Source organism: Pelodiscus sinensis, chromosome 1 (assembly GCF_049634645.1).
Source record: "Pelodiscus sinensis isolate JC-2024 chromosome 1, ASM4963464v1, whole genome shotgun sequence".
Lineage (NCBI taxonomy): Eukaryota > Metazoa > Chordata > Testudines > Trionychidae > Pelodiscus > Pelodiscus sinensis.
In genome coordinates this window covers 183444463-183465938 of record NC_134711.1, presented here as the reverse complement: position 1 = coordinate 183465938, position 21476 = coordinate 183444463, and the positions used below count along the sequence as shown (strand labels likewise).

General features: G+C 47.4%; 1 protein-coding gene across 1 annotated transcript in view; it reads right to left on the bottom strand.

Moving 5' to 3' along the window:
* Window positions 1-11865, bottom strand: part of IFNGR2 (interferon gamma receptor 2) — a 34168-nt gene extending 22303 nt beyond the window's left edge. The window contains exons 1-2 of the mRNA XM_075911074.1: window positions 11341-11865; window positions 163-289 (exon numbers count right to left, since the gene is read on the bottom strand). Of these exons, the coding sequence (XP_075767189.1) occupies window positions 163-289; window positions 11341-11422 (209 nt within the window). The 5' untranslated portion in view covers window positions 11423-11865. The remainder of the gene's footprint in view (window positions 1-162; window positions 290-11340) is intronic.
* Between the last annotated feature and the right edge of the window lie 9611 nt (window positions 11866-21476).

Genomic DNA, 21476 nt, shown 5'->3' with positions numbered 1-21476 from the left:
TTGCACAGAGGTGACAGATCACCCTACAGTCCTCTCCTTGGAGACAGACTCAGCTTTGAGGCTGAACCTGCCCCGGCACAGTGCAAGGGTCAGGCCTGCCACAGAAACACCAGGGTACCTGCCTGCCGGACCAGGCATTTGTATATTGTAACTATTACTTACGTAGTATACTGGACTGTATATAACACTGAGCCACTGTTGACTTTAACAGGAGCCCATCTCAATAAATTCTGATAATTATATGAGTAAATTGTCACATTCTGTGGTGCTGGTAACTGGAGCAGATATTCTACGAGAGAGAGAGAGAGAGAGAGAGTATCAAAACAGTAAATACAATTTTTCACCACACAGTAATTTTCCTTGTCTCCAAAATTCACGGCCATGTATTTTTATAGCTTTGCCATAACCTTGTCTCTCCCACCTACTGCAGAACAAGAGACCTCCCCATCCCCATTTCCAAGTGTATAATGTACCAATGCCCTTCCCTCTCTATTACGTATTATTGTTTTCTGTACTATTGCCTAATACTAGGCACAAGCTGTAGTTCACAGGTAAATTCAATATCGTAAAGAAAGGTTTTGGGAGAAGAAACAATAGGAAAAAAAATCAAATCAGTTCATTTTTATTGTAGATTAAACTGACAGAACCACTCTGATATACAGGTTACCCAGCACTTCCAGTTACAGAACCCTGAATCACTTGTTTATAACTTTGCCAAACTTAATCAGTTGGGCTGACATTTTCCACACTGGGACTATGTCTACACTGTCAGGTTCTTGAGCAAGAACTCTTGCACAAGAACACGTCCACACTGCCATGTGCTTTTGCGCAAGAACCTCCATGGCAGTGTGAATGCTCTCTTGCGCAAGAAAGCTCTGATGGCCATTTTAGCCATAGGGCTTTCTTGCATAAGAAACCCCTGCCGCGAGTACACACCGCCCTCTTGCACAAGAGCCCTTGCGCAAGAGGGCTTACACCTGTTAGAAAAGAGTGTAGCTTTTGCGCAAGAAGCCCAAAAGCTTCACTTTACTACCACACTTTACTGTAAAACTTCTTGCGCAAGAGTGGGCAGGCAATGTGGATGCTCTGTGGAAGAATTGCCATTCTTGCGCAAGAACCCACCAGTGTAGACCTAGCCTGGGTGTCTGGCTCAAGCTAAATTTTTTTGAAACCTTCAGGCAAAATGGATCAGCCATCAAGATTAGGAAAACATGTTGTTTTTCCCATGTTAAAAAAATTCATGCAGCCATTTCACTGTGAAGTTCTAGTACAGGTTGAACCTCTGTAATCCGGAACTCCCTCGTTTGGCAACACCTCTGGTTCAGTATCCTCGGCAACCCTCTGGATGCTCTAGGGCTGGAGCATTCCCTGGGAAAAACTAGCACCAAGCTCCTCTCACTGCTCCCCTTCTCCTGCAAGCTGGCAGCGCTGCACTAAGCAACTCTTTCCTCACCCTGCCAAAGTTTCTGGAGCACTGCAAACAGTTGATGTGCGGAATTCAAACACAAGGAGGGAAGGGAAGGAGTATGGCCAGGATGTGCTTGAGGGAGGAGATTTGAGGCATGTGGAACGCTGGGGAGTTGGGAGCAGAGCCTGTGCCTGGGCAGAGGGGGTCTTGGTTCAGAAAATTTCCTGGCTTGGGACTTGTCAGGTCCCAAGGGTGCTGGACCAGGAGGTCCAAACTGTACCTCCATGCTTTGGAGCAGGGGCTTGAAATTTGATAGGGGATGGCCTTTGGCTATTCCCATGAAAAAATGTCCAAATTCAGCTAAATTACTCTGAATCATATGCTCAGCAGAGGACTTATTAGAATTCTGGAGCTAAACTATCTACTGCCCACACTGAGCATGCTGCATTCCATAGCTACTATGGTGGGGCCAAGCACCAAAACTGAGGGCAGAAGGACTGTACTCTTAATGACCCTCCTGTTGGTGCCTAGGTAACACAGAAGAAGAAGGTGTCGGATCAAGGTACAGGGGATTACTGCCACACTGGGGCAGGGGAGGGAGGATATCGGAACAAGGAGTCTGGTGAGGGAGGGACAGACAGAGGGGAAGGGACAGACTAGTACAGGAGCCTGGAGTACAGGGGGGGAAGAAAATAAATTGCAACTACTGGGAGCTAAGGGGCCACTGAGACTGGCTAGGCAAGAAGGCAGGTGAGGAACAGCTCAAACAAAGAGATTAAGGGATGGAGACAAGACAGGACTACACAGAGTGGAAGGGGACAAGTTTGTGAGGAACAGGCACACAGGTCTATGAGAACAGGAGGAGGAGTTGCACTGTATGTAAGAGAGCAGTATGATTGTTTGGAGCTCCAATACTTAGAGGGAGAAAAGACTGATGAGAGTCCATGGATTAAATTTAGAGCTGGAAGCAACAGGGGGGATGTTGTGGTTGGTGTCTGCTACAGATCGCTGGATCGGGTGGATGAGATAGACGAAGCTTTCTTTGGACAACTGAGAGAAGCTTCCAGGTTGCAGGCCCTGGTTCTCATAGGCGACTTTAATCACCCTGACATCTGTTGGGAGACCAATACAGCAGTACACAAACAATCCAAGAAGTTTTTGGAGAACGTTGGGGCTAACTTCTTGGTACAAGTACTGAAGGAACTGATCAGGGGCCATGGGCAGCTTGACCTGCTGCTCACAAACAGGGAGGAGCTAGTAAGGGAAGTAGAGGTGAGTGACAACCTGGGAAGCAATGATCATGAGATGGTAGATTTCAGGATCCTGACCAAAGGAAGAAAGGAGAGTAGCAAAATACACACCCTGGACTTCAGAAGACCAGACTTTGACTCTCTCAGAGAACTGATGGGCAGGATTCCCTGGGATGCTTACATGAAGGGGAAAGGAATCCAGGAGAGCTGGCAGTATTTTAAAGAAGCCTTATTAAAGGCACAGGAAGAAACCATCCCGATGCACAGCAAGAAAAGCAAATACGTTAAGTGACCAGATTGGCTTACCGGGGACATCCTTGGTGAGCTTAACCACAAAAAGGAAGCTTACACGAAGTGGAAACTTGGACAGGTGACTAGGAAGGAGTATAAATATATTGCTCAAGAATGCAGGAGAGTTATCAGGAAGGCAAAAGCGCAATTGGAATTGCAGCTGGCAAGGGATGTGAAGGATAACAAGAAAGGTTTCTACAGGCACGTTAGCAATAAGAGGGTGATCAGAGAGGGTGTGGGACCCTTACTGGATGAGGGAGGTAACCTAGTGACAGATGATGTGGGAAAAGCTGAAGTACTTAATGCTTTCTTTGCCTCTGTCTTCACAGACAAGGTCAGCTCCCAAACAAATGCACTAGACAACAGTATGGGAAGGAAGTGGACGGTCCTTGGTGGGGAAAGAACAAGTTAGGAACCATTTAGAAAAGCTAGACATACACAAATGCATGGGCCCAGATTTAATGCATCCAAGGATACTGAGGGAGCTGGCAAATGTTATTGCGGAGACTTTGACCATTATCTTTGAAAACTTGTGGAGATTGGGAGAGATTCCAGATGACTGGAAAAAGGCAAATGTTGTGCCCATCTTTAAAGAAGGGAAGAAGAACAATCCAGGGAACTACAAACCAGTCAGCCTTACCTCAGTCCCCGGAAAAATCATGGAGGGGATCCTCAAGGAATCCATTTTGAAGCACTTGGAAGGGAAAGTGATGAGGAATAGTCAATAGGGATTTACGAAGGGCAAGCCATGCCTGACCAATCTGATTAGCTTCTATGATGAGGTAACTGGCTCTGTGGACATGGGAAACTCAGTGGATGTGATATACCTTGACATTTGCAAAGCTTTCGATACGGTCTCCCACAATATTCTTGCCAGCAAGTTAAGGGAGTATGGATTGGATACATGGACTGTAAGATGGACAGAAAGCAGGCTAGACTGTCGAGACCAACGGGTAGTGATTAACGGCTTGATGTCAGGTTGGCGGTCGGTTTCTAGCAGAGTGCCCCAAGGATCGGTTCTTGGACCAGTTTTGTTCAACATCTTTATTAATGACCTGGATGAGGGGATGGATTGCATCCTCAGCAAGTTCACAGAGGACACTCAGCTAAAGGGAGAGGTAGATATGCTGGAGGGCAGGGGCAGGGTCCACAGTGACCTGGATAGATTAGAGGATTGGGCCAAAAGGTTCAACAAGGACAAGTGTAGAGTCCTGCACTTGGGACAGAAGAATCCCAAGCATTGTTACAGGCTGGGGACTGAATGGCTAAGTAGCAGTTCTGCAGAAAAGGACCTGGGGGTTACAGTGGATGAGAAGCTGGCTTTGAGTCAACAGTGTGCCCTTATAGCCAAGAAGGCTAATGGCATATTAGGGTGCATTAGAGGACCATTGCCAGTAGAGCCAGAAAAGTGATTATTCCCCTTTATTCGGCTCTGGTGAGGCCACATCTGGAGTACTGTGTCCAGTTCTGGGCTCCCCATTATAGAAAGGATGTGGACGCATTGGAGAGGGTTCAGCGGAGGGTGACCAAAATGATTAGGGGGCTGGAGCACATGACCTATGAGGAGAGACTGAGGAATTTGGCTTGTTTAGTTTGCAGAAGAGAAGAGCGAGGGGAGATTTTAAAGCAGCCTTCAACTTCCTGAAGGGAGGTTCCAAAGAGGATGGAGACACGCTGTTCGCAGTAGTGACGGATGGCAGAAAAAGGAGCAATGGTCTCAAGTTACAGTGGAGAAGGTCTAGGTTGGATAGTAGGAAAAAACTATTTCACTAGGAGGGTGGTGAAGCACTGGAATGGGTTATCTAGGGAGGTGGTGGAATCTCCATTCCTACAGGTTTTTAAGTCTCGTCCTGACAAAGCTCTGGCTGGGTTGATTTAGTTGGGATTGGTCCTGCCTTGGGCAGGGGGCTGTACTTGATGACCTCCTGAGATCTCTTCCAGCTCTATGATTCTAAGTCCTGCTGACTCTGGGCTCCATACTGTGCTTCCTCTTTGAAATGCACAAGAGCTCTCACTGGGGACTCTTGTACATTTCAAAGCTGGCATGCCACACGGAGCCTGGGATCATCTGGGGACTCTGCATCTGACCCCGGGCTCAGTGCAGTGCTGCTGCTTAGAAATGTTGGGGACAGCCCAGGATCAGCTGGGACTCCCCAGCTGATCTTGACCTGTGTGTGACATTTCAAAGTGGCTTGGAGCCTGGGATCAGTTGGAGGCTCCCCAGCTGAACCTGGGCTCCATGCGGTGCTGCCACTTTGAAACGCCACTACAGCATTTCAAAGAGGCAATGCTGCACAGAGCCTGGGGTCAGCTCTATGCGGTGCTGCTGCTTTGAAATGCTGCACCAGCATTTCCAAAGGACTGCGCCATGTGGAGCCCGGGATCAGCTGTGTGGCACTGTCCCTTTGAAACGCCACTGCGGCATTTCAAAGCGGCAGCACCACATGGAGCCCAGGATTCCGGGTTTCATGCAGCACTGCCACTTTGAAGTATCCCCCCCCTTAATGCCTCTATCCTATAGAAGCAGCAAGGGGGAAGGGCGGGAGAAGCGACTAATTGACTATTATGTCGACTATCTAATGAGCATTTGTTTATTGGATAGCTGACTAGTTCTTAACATCCCTAAACTGCAGTCAACAAGGTAAAAACTTCCCAAATTAATAAATGCAAAATGAGCCTGCCAGCCATTATTGAAATAGATGGGAGAAACCCCCATGGAATGAGACACAGTTAAAACAAAATACAGAAAAAAACCTACCCACAGCACAAACTAACAGCTAAGTATAAAACAGAACAATGAATTTCATAGACAAAACAAATACCATTTTAAATGGCCTTTTGTGTTTTTCCATTAATCTGAGTCACCATGTGATGTTTCATATCATTTAGGTATGATTACACCGTATTAAAGCACAAAATGTCAGATCAATGAGTTCCTTCCAACATTTAAATTTCTTTGATTTCTTCTATCAATTGGAATATCAAAATTAACAGTTTTGTATCTCAAAATACCCAGTACTTAGTCTGTCCGTATTTTTTAAAAAGCAAAATTACATCCGAGAAGCATGAGACACGAGTGTATTATAGTTTGCCTCCCAGTTATCATTTTATAACCCCATCTGTGAGGATATTGGAATGCTACAAGGCAAGAGTTGAAACAGGGGTTTCCACTCCTGATGATGGCATAGCAAGGTGGCAGCACTGTGACATGTTACAAGCAAGACTTACTGACTTCAATTAGTAAACTGCTTAGAAAAGTTGAAATCCAAAGATATACATAATTTAGCCATTTAAAAAAAATGAAAAAAAATTAGAAAAGGGGAAAGGCCTATCTACTTCAGAAGTCTTGGCTCTACCATAGGCAGACAGCAGGGAGGGGGAACCTAACGTCCAGTCCCTGGCTTGCATGGAGCCGGCATTCGAGGCTCAGGGCTCCTCCTCAGCACTGGGGAGCCCCCACAACCTTCCCACAGGGCTGGAACATTCAAAATCCACTATCCTGGGCTCCAGCAGGCTCTGGTGTGAGAGGGGAATGTGAGGAGTCTCTCTCCTCCTCAGTTAGGGGAGCATCAGTGAGGGTTTGGATGTTTTTGTTTTATTGGGGGGGTTTTTGCTTCTCACTTGTGTGTAGCTCCTGACTGATTTTTCTGTGGGTCAGCGGCCTCCGACCCAAAAGAGGTTCCCCACCCCGGCATACAGCAACAGAGAAGTACTTCTAAATGGATTTTATTTAATTCAACTTTAAGCATTGGACCTCAGAAATGTGATTTTACATACCCTCACTAGGTATGTAAAATTTTACATACCAACTCAAGAAGTGATGCACTGTGGGTGGCTGTCCCATAGTCCCTGCAGCAGACTGGAATTCTGGACTAGTGTCCCAATGCCTCATGATATGAAAACTTATCGCAGGTAGTAATGGGGGCACATCAGACTCCCACGTCTGTGTCTCAGAAGCAGCCTTGTCCTGTGGTGCACTTGTCTAGGCTCCTTTATAGTAATATGGCATTGCTGTGTGTCCCTGATGTAGCCCTCATCCACTATGCCCTGGGTGATTCTGATAGAATCACCCAGAATCATTTCTGACACAGATAGCACCCTTTCTTTTGCTGGTTCAGAGCTCTGCCTGCACAGACTTGCCCCAACTTCCGCAGTAATCATATCCATTGTCTCCTGAATGCTCAGTGCTGGAGGCATTTGTGATCTTGGCCACGCATGTTCAGCTGTGCTGGTGAACTCTGCATGCTGCTCCAACAGGAAATGTACAGTCAGAAATTCCTGGGACTTTTCCTGCTCACCTAGCTGAAGAGTATTGGGGTTCAACTTCAAAGCACTTGCCAGAGCATTTACAACTGAGCACTCTGGATCATCACCAGGACTCTGAATTACAATAAAAGGTGTTTCCACTGCCCTTAATTTGAGATGTGAATGATGCCTGAGGCTTTACTCCACTTGCTCAGGCAGAGTACAGGGGTCAATTTTAAAAGCCCGCATGAGGGCAGAAGGGACTGAGCAGTGTAGACACATTCATTACAAATTCAACCTAATGGATGAATACTAGGGATGTTAAATATTGGTTAACTGAATAGTCAATTAATCCAGTGCCGTAACTAGCTAATTTTGCGCCCGAGTCAAGTATATAAAATTGCGCTCCCTCATGTTTATATATTCAAAGTAGTTATTTTGTAGAAAAAGGGAAAATACATAAACAACAATAATTAATTTTAGTTTACTAAAACTTCTTTCGCAAGAAGCCACAGTCACTGGCAAGCAGAGAAATATTCACAAGTTGATTTCCAAATATGGGAAAGATTCGGTCAGATTATATTCATGAATTAACTGTAGAACGTCCAGACTAGTTGCAGATGAAACATCTGGCAACAACACTAACACCTGATGTTTAAAACTCTGAATCTCTGATGAAATTTACGAGGCATTCAAATCACTGTCATATTTAAAATTTAAATCGACTGCTGCTTTTTGAAGATTAGCAGTATCAGTTTTAACAAAAGAATCGCCTGAAAAAAAAACCCCGCTTCAATTCTTAAACTTAAATACAATAGCCTTTAAATGGTTCACACTCCCAGTTAAAATAGTTATCTTGAAAACTGGAAACATTAAGGGATTGCCACATTGACTTTACCATGGACCTCATAAAGGAAACATCTTATTAGAAATTGGACAATGGCACTCCTAAGGGGCGGTCCATGTTGACTGTCGTCAGTGCGAGCAGGGGCACTGATGTGGCACAAGCAAAGATAGCTTAGTACAGTGGTCTCCCAACCTTTTTACACCCAAGATCACTTTTTAAACATCAGGACAAGTCAAGATCGACCCCATGCCTTCCCCAAGACCCCACCCCTTCCTTGAGGCTCCGCCCTCTCTGTTCCCCTCCTCTCCATCACTTGCTATCCCAGCCCTTATACACTCTCACTGGGTTGAGACAGGAGGTGTGAGCTCCTATGTGGGAATGAGGGATATGGTGTGGGAAGGGGTGAGAGGTACAATCTCTGGGAGGGAATGTGGATGCAGGAAAAGGTAGAGAAGGGGATGCTGGCTCAGGGAAGGGGCTTCAGGCTGAAGAGTGTTGGGCTCAGGTGGAGGGTTGGGGTGCTGAGCAAGCCGCAGGCTTGTGGATGTGAGGGTGCAGGAGCTTGGATTGGGTGTTTGAGGAGCTCAGGGCAGGGAGGCTGGGAGCATGATGGGCTCAGGACACAGATTTGTGGGGTGTGGATGGTGCAGAAGTGTGGCAGAGGACTAAGGATGGGGGGGCAGGAGTTAGGGGATATGAGATGCTCAGGACAGGGGGTTCCAGTGTATGATTGGCTCAAATGTGAGGTCTGGGGGAGGTGCAGGAGTGTTATGATGCTGCCACCTAATGGGAGCTTGGACCCAATTGGGGGTTTGTTGGCCAGGCTTAATTTTTAAATAAAATATTATGTCAAACACAAAATGTTTCAGCATTGTCTTTATTTATGAGAGGGGCGGGGAACCTGTTTTGAGTCAGGGGTCACTGACCCACAGAAAAGTCAGTCAGGGCCACACAAGTGAGATGCAAAAAAACAACACCTCCAAAAAACCCCAAGCCTTACTAATGTGGCCCCAACTGTACTTGTGGGGGCAGGGAACAGGGTGCTAGGGCAGGGGACAGGATGCTGGGGGTGGGAGGAGGGGACAGGGACAGCAGGGGCCAGTACCTGGGGATCCTGCAGCTGTGCGCCAGATCCAGGAAGCATGTGCGCTGCTTCCCCCTCTCCCAAACAGCCATGCGCTGCCTGAACAGCTGGGTCTGTGGTCTGCTGCCTTCCTGCACGTGAGGAGGAGGGGGCGGGAGGGAGAAGGAGGAGTCCCGGAATCACATGAGCTCCAACTGCTCAGGTAGCACACATCCTGCTCCTTGCTCTGCATGGCAGCCACGCAGGGCTTGAGCAGTTGGAGCTGGTGGGGTGTTAGGACTCCTACTACTCCCCCGCCCCATGCACAGGAAGGCAGCAGGGGAGGGAAGTCACCAGCACATCACAGACCTGTTGTTTCAGGAGCGCACTGGCTGTTTGGGGAGAAGTGCAGCCCGTGTACTTCCTGAAACCCTGGATGTGGCGCGTAGATGTTGGACTGCGCCCCTCAGCTTTGCGCTGGAAGCAAGTACCTCACTCGCCTCCCCCTTGTTACAGCCCAGCATTAATCTCATGAATTCTTATTGGTTACTCTCCTATTCTATAGTACCCCAGCAGCCCTGTCTCTACTCCTAAGAAGCCCCCTGCCACTTAGTGCTGCTGCCTCTGTGGGGTGCCAGATGGGAGTTGGTCCACGAGGGGAGCCAATATAAAAACCAGCTCCCTTCGCAGACTGGCTACCTTTCACCCTCTGGTACTGCCTCTGATACAGAGGCAGCAGTGTGGGGTGGCAGCAGCCCGTGTTCAGGGAAGGTCTGAGCTCCCAGACATGGCGCAAGCCAGGACTGAGCCAGGATGCCTGCCCACCTGGCTCCTAATACACTTTAAATACAGATCCACAGCAAGGGTAGGTCCTGGACCCATAGCAAGCCAGGACTGAGCAGGGCTGCTGGCCAGCCTGCTAAAAAAATATACTGGTGGGGGGAGAGAGAAATGTGTGTAGTCCATAGCATTAGCCTGTAAGCTTTTGCTTATTAGTTCATTAACTACACTATTGCATCCCTATCAGATACCTCAACAAATGCTTGTAGGATAGACCAGTCCTGGCTGTATATATTTATGAACCATTCCCCAGGAACAAGTGCTTAGCATTTTTATGAATTAGCAAGAAGGGATGTGAATGTTTAACTGGTAGGGGCTGGAATAGCTCCCCGCCTGCTGCAGGCAGGGGGCTGCTCCAGCCCTGTGGGGGCATAACAGACAGGGTTCCTGTAGGCTGGACCAGCCCCTGCCAGTGAAGGGGGGAGGGAGGGCAGAATGGGCTACTCCAGCCTGGGGGGGAGGGGGTGGTGATTTCCAGCAACCTCCCCTACCCTTCCATTTAATCCAGTGTTGGGGAACCTTTTTTGAGTTAGGGGGCTGCTGACCCACAGAAAAATCAGTCAGGGACCACAGAGAGGTGAGAAGCAGGGGGAAAATTCACTGTGGCCCCCCCATTTAAGACACTCCCCACATTCCCCTTGCACACAAAAGCCTGGGGGGCCCAGCCTAGTAGATTTTGTGTGCTCCAGCGACACAGGGACATGGGAGTGGGGACTGGAGCACTAATGCAGGTTCCCCAATGCTGGAGGTGGCCTTAAGCTCAAGCGGACAGATCCATGCAAGCCAAGGGCTGCCTCCCACCCCTGGGCCTGAGGTTCCCCACCCTTGCTTTTAATCGGTTAACGGGTTAAACAATTCAATGGGATTTTACATCCCTAGCAGCAAGTGTCCAGACATTATAGAGGAAGAGAGTAGCCCTCAGTTATATACGAAATACAAGATAATTTTTTTTAAATCGCCAAGTTAGAAAACAAACACCAGTAAAGGCAAGTGAAGTCCTGCCCGCCTTCCAAAGGATTTTCTCGACACTGTGAACTGAAAAGTCGGGGGAGACTTTGGCTCCCCCATCCGTGCCCAGGGTCTTCCGCGGGGATACGCGCCCCAGGGGCCTTCCCCACTAACTACTGCCCGAAACCTCCCCAAGAAGCGCTCTCGCCCCAGCGCTGCCTGGGCCACCGCTCGCTCCCCCGGAACCTCCCCAAGCCGCAACCAAGGAATCGCCCCCAGGCAAGTCGCTACGAAGGGCTTGTTTACCAGGGACTCTGCAGGAAAAGAGCCCCCGCCCCCTCCCACCACCATCATCCCGCCCGCCCTTCGTCCGGCCCCGCTCGCTGCAAAGGCCAGTCCCCCCATAGCCCCACCGGGCGCCCCTCGGCGTGGGGCTCGCGGCACCTACCTGCGGCAAAGCCGGGCTTGGGCGGGCGCAGCAGCAGCAGCAGCAGGATGCAGGGGAGCAGCGCGGCGCTGGGGCGCGGCATGGCCGAGGCTGGGGCGCTGCTCACACGCCCGCCCCGGGCTCCTCACCCGGGTCAGACGAGCTCCGAGCTGCGCGGCGCCTCTCCCCTGGCTGTGCGTGGAGCCGCCCGGCCCGCCTCTTCCCGGAGCTCCGGCGCTGCCCGAGCCTCCCAGCCGCCCACGTGCGGGGCGGTGCCCAGCAGCTGCCGCCGCGCTGGGGGATCCCCAGCAGCCGCAGCGCGGAGGGGGGCTGGGGCAGCGGGACGCCGAAGGGGGACTGCGGAGCCTGGGCTGGACTTGGCTGCTGCTCCCCGCGCCTCTTTGCCCCGCCGTCGGGCATAAGCCGCGCCCACGGCCCAGCCGCCAGCGCACCCCTTCGGCTAGTGGTGCCGGAGCGAAGCCGCGGCCTGGCGGTACTTCCTGGTGCGCCAGGCCGGGCCAGACAGGCGCGGTGACAACCCTCCCCCCTTGTCCGCCGGGGTCCCTGCGCGGAACTGCAGCACCCAGCGTCTTCTGGGCAAATCCTGTTCCCACGGTGCTCGGGGCGGGGGAAAGCACCAAGGCCTCTTGTTGCTTTTTTGTCCCGTTTATTTGCTTGCTAATTTTGGGAGAAGTATTCCTGTCATTAAAGAGCCATCTTTTAATTACCGGAGAGGGGTGGTTACCTGGCCTAAGCTTAACCTGGTTCCTGGTTTAGAGAGACAGCTGCCTCATACCTCAGTGACAGAGCTAAACTCCAGCTTCTAGACCAGCCCTTCAGCTGACCTACATTGCCTCTCCCTTTATTAAACAGTAAAAATGGGAGTGACTTTTTCTCAAAGTTTACAGAAAAAATTCAGTTCTAGGGCTACGTCTAGACTGGCATGATTTTCCGGAAATGCTTTTAACAGAAGTTTTTCGTTAAAAGCATTTTCAGAACAAAGCATCTAGATTGGCACAGATGCTTTTCCGCAAACGCACTTTTTGCAGAAAAGCATCCGTGGCCAATCTAGACGCACTTTTCCACAAAAAAGCCCTGATCGCCATTTTTGCGATTGGGGCTTTTTTGCGGAAAACAAATCTCAGCTGTCTACAAAAGGGACTTTTTCTGAACAGGAGCAGCATAGTATTTCCACAAAAAGCACTGATTTCTTACAGTAGGAAGTCAGTGCTTTTCTGGAAATTCAAGCGGCCAGTGTAGACAGCTGGCAAGTTTTTCCAGAAAAGCGGCTGATTTTCTGGAAAAACTGGCCAGTCTAGACACAGCTTAGGTGAAAACCAAGCGTGGAACATTATAGCATGAGCCTACTTTGTAACAGTGTCAGATAAGAAAATATATAATAGATGAAGAATGACGTTTTAGCCTTCTTTCCTACAATAAGCAGATCCAGCTCAGTGGATGGCATCACCTGTATGCAGAATCCCATTGCAGAACTACTTTGGGTGGGGTAGGTTTTTTCCTTTAAACTAACAGAAAACCACACTTTTAGTCTGGAATGCTGTAATGGCACCTGATTTAATGGAGGGAGTACAAATGAAAAAGTAAAAAAGTATGCAATTTTTTTAGCAGTTCTATGGTTTCCGAAATAATAAGACAGTATGGTTATCATGACCACACACAGTATAAGCTTACTGAGTAGTGTGCAGTATTGCGCATATATTTGTGGTTTAAGTGAGAAAACCTTGCATCAGGTGGTTAAAAGTCCCATAGCTTTCACTAGTTGCTTCTGGCACACTGCAAACGTGTGGTTATAGTCTAACCACATCTCTTCGATAATGTTATTGATTACACACCAACAGTAAACAAGGGTTTTGGAACAATTTTTAATAATGGGGTGCAGAGAGCCACTTAACCAAACTATACAACTATAAATCCTGTCTATAGAAGAGAAACCACTTAAAGCTGGGAGGAATGCAGCCACACCCCTTCCCCCACACCTCGAGGTCCAGTATCTGTGATAGTAAACTTATACAAACCCTTGGTAATATTGAAAAATCAGAGTTCCTCCTAAATCAGATACTATATGATAATTGGAATACAAATAAATTCACAGGGCAGAAATTTGTCTTTTGCAATCTTAATTTTCTTCTGGCATTTTCATCAATTTCAATAAAACCCTCTGATACTGCAAATGTCAGGCTTACAGGTACAGTATATCAGTTGAGCAGAGATATGATGTTCTTCAGAATAAACACAAACAATAATTGGGTATTCAAATAGACATGAACAACACATATCAAAGAGCAACAGTGATGAGGTCAATAATCGTATTTTCTTCTTTGAGTGCTTGTTCACATCAGTTCCAATCAGTTGACTCATATACTCTTCCTCCAGGGGTCAGAATTATGGAATTGCTGAGTGGAGAACTGCCCTGCCAAAAACTGCATCATCTCTGGCAGCCTGTGTGATGGCATAGTGAGTGGTAAATGGGTGCACAGGTTTCCACTCTGCGGATTTATTCAATGGGCACTTGGACCAGGAAGGCAGTTGATCAGACCTGGGCTCCTGTAGAGTGAGCTGGGGCTGGTATCTTGGCCAACGCATGTCAAGGCTTGATGCAATCAATAACCCAGGATACGATGCTCTGTGATGAGATTGGGAGTCCTTTCATTTAGTCTGCCACTGCTACGAACAGTTGGTTCGATTTCCTAAATTATCTCATGTGCTTAACATAAAACACTAGGGCTCTCCAGACATCTAGAACATTTGGTGCCTGTTCTTGTGTACTAGCATACAGTTTGGTATGAAGATTGGTATGAAGATGTCTTGCCCTGTATGAAATTGAGAAACCACCTAGGGAGAAATGCTGGGGGGTCTGAGTTACACATTGTGTCAAAGTCAGACAGGACTCACAGTTTTGTCAGACCGCTCTGTTTATTAGCAAAGCCGCTCTGCTAAATGCACCCAGAAAATGTGAGTGCCATACAAGGTTCAAACCCCTTGATTTATACAGTCAAAAGAAAGCCAAAATTAACAGGATTAAAAGAGGGGCAAAACTTCACATGATTAGTGTAAGGCTAGTCAAGTATCTTCATTTCCAAATCAAGCACACAGCAATCTCCTGTTCATATCACCTTGGTTATCTCAATTGCTTTCTCCCTAACACCTAATGTTCCTTTTCCTATTAACTCAGGCCCACCTGGCTAGCACTCTGATCTGCAAACCTACAAACAACATTAACATACTTTTCTTCTTCCTGTTCAGAGACAAACAGTATTCCTTCAACTTATTCAATTATTACAGCATAATTCATCTTTCTCTTACAGTATAATTCTTTCTACTTTCACATTGTCCTTATAGAAAGCCTTGGGAATGAGTGTCTGAGGTTAATGCTTTTAGCTCAGGCACTCGCCTGGATGATGTAATGGCCATCAGGAATGCCACTTTCCACAAGAGGAAGTATGGTTGTGTGGCACTGCGCACACCAGCACAAAAACCTTTTCCACTTAATTAGGTGGCTCTGGTGGGCAATTTTTGGTTACCGAGAAGCACCTCCCTCACTGATTCTGAGCACTGAAGCTCCCTGGGATTTAACCATGAAGCTTCTACGCTGTGAGAGGTCGGGGTTAAAGGACCTGGTGAAGGAGGTGACCGTGATCCTATGTGATGAGATCAGGAAAGACTGGCAGAGTGATCGGGTCTTCCACTGAGAGGCCCAGAAGGGTGGTGTACCAATGCTGGCATGGTCTTGCTGGTGTCAGCAAAATTACTTCCGCCCCATCTCTGCAGATTTCAAGTAGCACCTTGTGCAGGGAAGAGAATGGCAGAAATGTCCCCTTCAGTGGAGAATGAATGCTCTGAAATGGAATCCACTCTTCAGAAGGGGGCAGAATGCTGGGCACTCCTTGTTGCTCCTGGTGATGAAGAAGTTTCTTTGGATCGACCAATCGTGGGTGAAGAGCATCCTGCTGAGAAGGTCTGTACATTTGTTCTCTATTCCCTGGGAGATAAGAGAAGATGTTTCCAGGTGTATGGAGAGGGCTACACAGAACTCTCAGAGCAGGAGAGCTTCCTGACAGAAAGGCAAGGACTGGGCCCAGCCCTGCTTGGTGATGTAGGGACATGGTGGAGGTGGTGTTGATTTTCACTGTCATGCATTGCCCTTGCATTGAAACCTGAAAAGTCTGACAAGCCAGTCTCACTGTTCTGAGCTCCTTCACATTGGTGTGGAACAGGATTTTGGATTGGGATAACAGATCCCCAATGTGTGCTCCCTAACCCAGATCTCATGTGTCTGTTACCAAAGTCAGATCCACGATGTGGAGGGGTCGGGGGAGAAGGGAGGCAGAAGGGGCACTTGCTCTAGGACCCAGCAGTTTCAGTGGAGTCCCAGGGCCTTTAAATTGCTGCCATAGGACCATGCTGCACTCTCTGGGCAGGGCTAAGAGCTGGGGGAGGGAGGGCGGAGGAGAGGAGTGCACTGCACTCCGGCCAGCACTGAGGGTTGGCTGTTCTCAACCCTGCCCCTTCCAGGAATGCAGAGGATCCAGGCTTCCCACACACACACACCTTGCCCAGGAGCCCACAGAGGCTGTCATTTCCACTGTGAGGAGGGCAGAAGGGTATTGAAGGGGGTTCTGTTGCAAATCACGAGGTTCCAGCCACCACTGGAGAGTGTCCAGGACATGCCCCAGGATGTTAACACCAAGTCCAGACTGTCCCAGCCTGAACAATAAGTCACACCTGGAAAAGTCTGAGTCTCAGTGTGTTCACTGTGATTGCCAAGCTGCTGGCACTTCTGGACAGTGTCCACCACAGCAGTGAGCGTTCTACCTCAAGTATATGGAGGCAGCCTCCAAATCAGACAATTCCCCGTGTGATGACACAGTGGTGCTGATGACCCTTATGCAGGGGGCAGTGCCATAAGGATGATAACAGGGATAGGCACCTCCAGTGCTGTAGAAGCCAACTAACCGTTTCTTGGTGCCAGATGCTCATGTGCTGGTGCCCGAGAGTGTCACAGTGACAGAGACCCAGATTGGTGCTGGGCTGGCATCAGGGAGCATTGCAACAATCATGAAGTTGCCAATCCTTTAGTATCTAAAATATAAAGGGTTATTTACCAAAAAGAAAAAAAGTCAGAGTTAAAATTGGTTAAAGGAATCGAATATCTACAACAATTGTAAAGTTCTTGGCTCAGGTTTGTAGCAGTGACAAAATAAACTGCTGGTTGTTAAATCTCTGGTTGCTTCCAAAACAATGAAAGATCCTCGGTACTTTGATTAGAATGCTCCCATTAGTAGAAGTTCATAGTCCAGAAGTTTGAGCAGGACATAGGCAAAATGGAGATGCTTCCAGAGCCTTTTATAGCTTCTGCTGCAAAGCGCATTGTTCTTATGTGGAAAATTACAGGCAAAAACATGGTGTTTGGAGTCACATGGCAAGTCAAATCACATGGCCATGCACACTTTGCTTCCTCTAGTTGGAATGTTCACAGGAAAGTCCGTTAAGTGTAAATAGGTGTCTCCCCTAGTCCACTGTCAGTTAAGTTTTCTTTGATGGGCTATTTAACTGGACTAGTTCCTTCACAACCTGCTGGTTAAACACCTTGTTGGCATTACTGCATGAGATAACATTTGAAGGAGATTCATAGTTAATATTTATTACTGCAGATACAAAAATGATATATGCATATAAATGGCATAATCCTCTTCAGCAAATAACTTATATTGACACTTTACTTGACACACTTTGTACACAATTTGTTGCAATTATCTTACATGATCATGTTTAAATCAGATAACATCATAGTTGGTAAAAATAAACACAGGATAGAAAGATGATAGGGATGAGAACCGATTAGTGATGCAAACCAGCTGGCTTGAAAGATGCAAGATTTCCTCTGTACTGTGTCTCCCAGAACATTTTGTTTGACCTCTTCTTGAACCCTTCTAAGAGTGACTCATCTACCTCCCTTGGTAATTCACATCTAAAGAAGTTTTTCAGTTTCCTAATGCAAACTTACATTTGTTCTGTTCAGCTCAGCTGTCTTAAAAAAAAAAACTTTGAACTTCGGAGTCAAGAAGTTCATCTACAACAAGCTGTTGAGTCAGTTTTGCATTTGTTATTGACCAAGGACAAGGAAATAAATTGCAGTATGATTAACATGACTCTTGGAACAAATGGTCTCGCTAAAAGAAGGTGTTTCAAGATGGCAGTTTTTAGAAGAAGGATACAAAAGTAACATCAAAGCCAATAGGTGAGCACATCAGAATGGCATGTTTACTCTTAGGTAATTAATTTTATCCATGCACTAAAGAAGTTTGCTGTGTAGAAAATATATGCTCTGTTAGATTAACTGCTTAATCAGAAGTCAAGAACCATTTACAATAGCATGTTTCCTCCAAGAGGGGGAAATACCTTTTTCTGCTGATGGCAAGAGTGAACTGGAGATCAGTATCATCTTCAGGAGCCCTTATGTAAACCCAAAGAAGAGTTGGACAAAGAGATAGTAAGATAATTCAGTGCAAAGTACAATTTAGATTAGAGAAAAGAGACAGAAGGCTCAACTAGTAAAATGGTGTGATTACTGCCATTGATCCATAAAGAAGAGAACCACTAAACAGGTCACTGAATCTTTTGAAAAGCTGGAGATCACAAGTATAGCCATGTATTTTGGCACTGGTATCTGTAATTTCAGGAGAGAACAAAGCTTATCAGTTATAGAATATCATTTCCTTAATCAACTGATTTCTATTTTTTAAGGAAGATACAAGTATAAAGCAAATATGTTGTGTCACTCAGCCAAGTTTCAGTGACAGGTTAACTCAATAACTTAGTTGGCGTCTTCTATCTAGACACAAACAAATTACCTCCCAAGGACCCAATCCTGCAAGCTTCTCTGTGTGGCTGCATACTGCTACCCCAATTTCACTGGAGATCACCCTAGGGTCACACTCATTTGGATTTATTAAATGAGGAATTAACAATCCACTATAGGGTTAAACTAAAGGGGATTGTGCTGTCATTGAATGCCACTATAGGGTGGACACTAGGTGGGGATTGGAGGAGTGGCAGGGAGAGGCCTGGCAATTAAAGGGGCTGCAACTGCATTTTCTTTTTTGGATGCTTTTTTCCCCGCAACAAAACTTTCCCTGCGCTTTTCTTTGGGGGAGGTGGTCCTGAGTGGGGGTCGTGAATGAAAAAAGATTGTGCACCACTACTATAGGGTTAAACTCAAGGGGAACAAGTTCTCTCTCTCTCTCTCTCTCTCTCACACACACACATACACTTTCATTCATTCATGCCCTCAGGCACTCACACACTTAGTCAGGCAAGGGCTGTAGAGAGAGAAAGAGAAAGTCAAGTATGCCCAGAGTGTCTGCCTGCAGCCATAGATCCCTGGCCAGTGAGAGGTCTGCCACGTGCTCTCTCCTTTTATTTAAACTGAGCGGCTACAGTCCCGCACTCAGGGAAGGCAGGATCCTTCCTTCACATTCCTCACCGAGGATCATGACCAGACCTCCCTTCATCCATCTGGGTCTTTTGTTTGCTTAGAGCAACAGAATCTCCATAATCGCTGTGACGGACCGTGCCGGGTTTGGGCACAGCTGAGGGCATCCACTCAGGACGAATCGCTCAAATTCGGGGCTCTCTCTAGCCCCCAGACTGGAGACCTTTCCAAATAGGCCACAAACCAGTCCCACAGAGTACTTCAGCTGCCTGCCTGAAACCTCACGAGAAAAACTCCTCTAATACCCCAGCAATATCCATACCCCAGATGGCCCCGGGCCTCATACATAGGTGGGGGGGTCTTAGAACCCAATCCCACCTACCCTGAACAAGTTCTGTCTGGTTCCAAGAAACCAGCCACAGATCCCAGGCCAATTTACTCTCTGGATCTTACCCACAAACCACGCTGAGCCAATCCTTTAGCATCTACAATCTAAAGGTTTATTACTACAAGAAAGAAAAGCATGAGAAGTAAGGTTGTTAAAGAATCATACATTACATGCATCGAATCTCCCAGTTCTCGATGCAGGCTCTAGCAGAGATGTTATAACTGCTGGCTTAAAAGTCCTTATTGCACATCCTATGTTCGGATGGGCCCACAGTTCTTCCCAGCTCGTGATTCCCTGCGAGGCTGCATCTGGGGTCAGAAGCAGATCTGAAGACCAACATAGAGTTGGCCACATGGCCTACTTATACCCCCTCCTGGCTTCTTCCAAGCTGGGGGGAGTCACATGGCCAGTGGCCAGGTGTGTCTTTGGCCTTCAGAGGCCCATTGTTCCCTGGAAGTTCGCTCATTAGCGTGTCCATAGGCAAACATTCCTAGCCCATTACTCAAGCACATTCAGAGAGACTTACAGTCTCCATACAGATTCCTAACTCCACAAACAGACATTATACAGATATATGAAGAGCAGATATAGAATCAGAAGAAAGTAAGCTTTTGTCTGACCCTTCACATGGCCCCCTTTGTACCACTTTTGGGGCGAACACCTCTCCATGGGTGCAGCAGTGACCCGGCTGCTCCCCTCACAATCCAATAACGTGACAATCGTTTTAATTAGTCATCCCCTGGCTCCACGTTTTTAGCCTTGCTGTTTTCCTCTGTCCAAACAGGCTCCCATCTTCACACACATAATTTCTTATAACAGGATGGAATGCAGCTTAGAACAAGTTACAAGAAAAGTGGCTGAAAGTTGCAAAGATTACTAAATTGCAAAGCTCAACAATCTTACAACAAGTTGCAGAAGTTAAAAGACAAGGCAGCTGCATGTTAAAATGCCGCGGGGGATATTTAAATCCCCCGCGGATTTCCCTATTATGACCTGTGAAATTAACATGCCCCTTTCGGAAAAGGGGCCAGTGTAGACGAGCCCAAATTGTTTTGCCAACTCTTCTGGGGCTATTTCTTTTGCTTAAATACAACTGTCAGGGAGGAGTGGAGAGTCTCTGGGCCTTGCACCCCCATCTGCAACCAGATGTGACTCTCAGCCAGCAAGAAGGTTTATTCAACAGAACAGGGACACCGCCTAGCACAAACTTGCTGTTAGCACAGAAACCAGGAACAGTCAGTACAATCTATCTAGAGGAGTGGGGGACCCAGAGCTAGGGCCCTGGGTCTTCTTCCTACATCCTCAGCCAGCAGAGGTTCCCTCACCCACCCAGCAACTAGCCTCAGCCCTGCAGGCAGCCATGCCTCCTCGTCCCCTTCCTGGAGAAAAGGTGTTCTCTGGTTACAACCCCCACCTAGGTTCAGCTTACAAGAGAGCCTGAGCTATCATTGTGAACATGCTGGACTAGGCTGCTCAGCGAGAGTCACACCCAAAACTCCCGTCCCCAGCCAGGCACAGTGCAGAGAGTTACAAGAGAGCCGCATAGGACAGTAGAAATCACATACAACATAACAAAGCTAACAGAGTGAATACAATCCCCACTTTGCCACAACAACTACTTCTGTGTAGGTATTTATGTAACACTCACTACCTTAGTACTGAACACCTTAAGTGAATAAGAAATGAAAACTGTACAAAAACACTCATCTAAAAGCAGTGAACTAGGAAAATAAGTTCATTTATAATTTATGTAGGATTTATCTATCTACTTCTCAGATCTCTGAAAATGTTGTGTATATATTTGCAAGCTTCCTTCTTACTAACCATGCTATGACTCATTGGTCATACTTCCTCTCTGTTTCTGGGATGCTTATTTCATCATGAATCTACAGTAATAAAAAAAACCCTAAAAGGTCAGTGGTGTGTGTGTGAGAATGAGAGACACACACACAGTGCATGAGAGTGACAGAGATTTGCATTGCCAAGCTCCCCTCATCCCCTTCTCTTTGTGTGGGGATAGGGTACAGGAGTGGGGGGAGGAGGGACACCCTGACATCAGTGCCTCCCCTTCTCCTTCCCATGCCCTGGGGAGACTCTGAGGCTCCCAGGGGACTCTGAAGGGGCAGATCCAAGGCAGAGGGCAGGAACAGCATGACAGTGGGTGGAGGGGCAACTGAAGTGCCAGTGCTTGATAGCTTCCTGGCCAAACCAGTCAGGATCACCTGTCAGCTCCAAGATCTACTGGTAGATCCCAATCTACTGGTTGGTGACCACTGCTCTAAGTCCTCAAGCTGGTAATCAGAAATGGGTCAAATT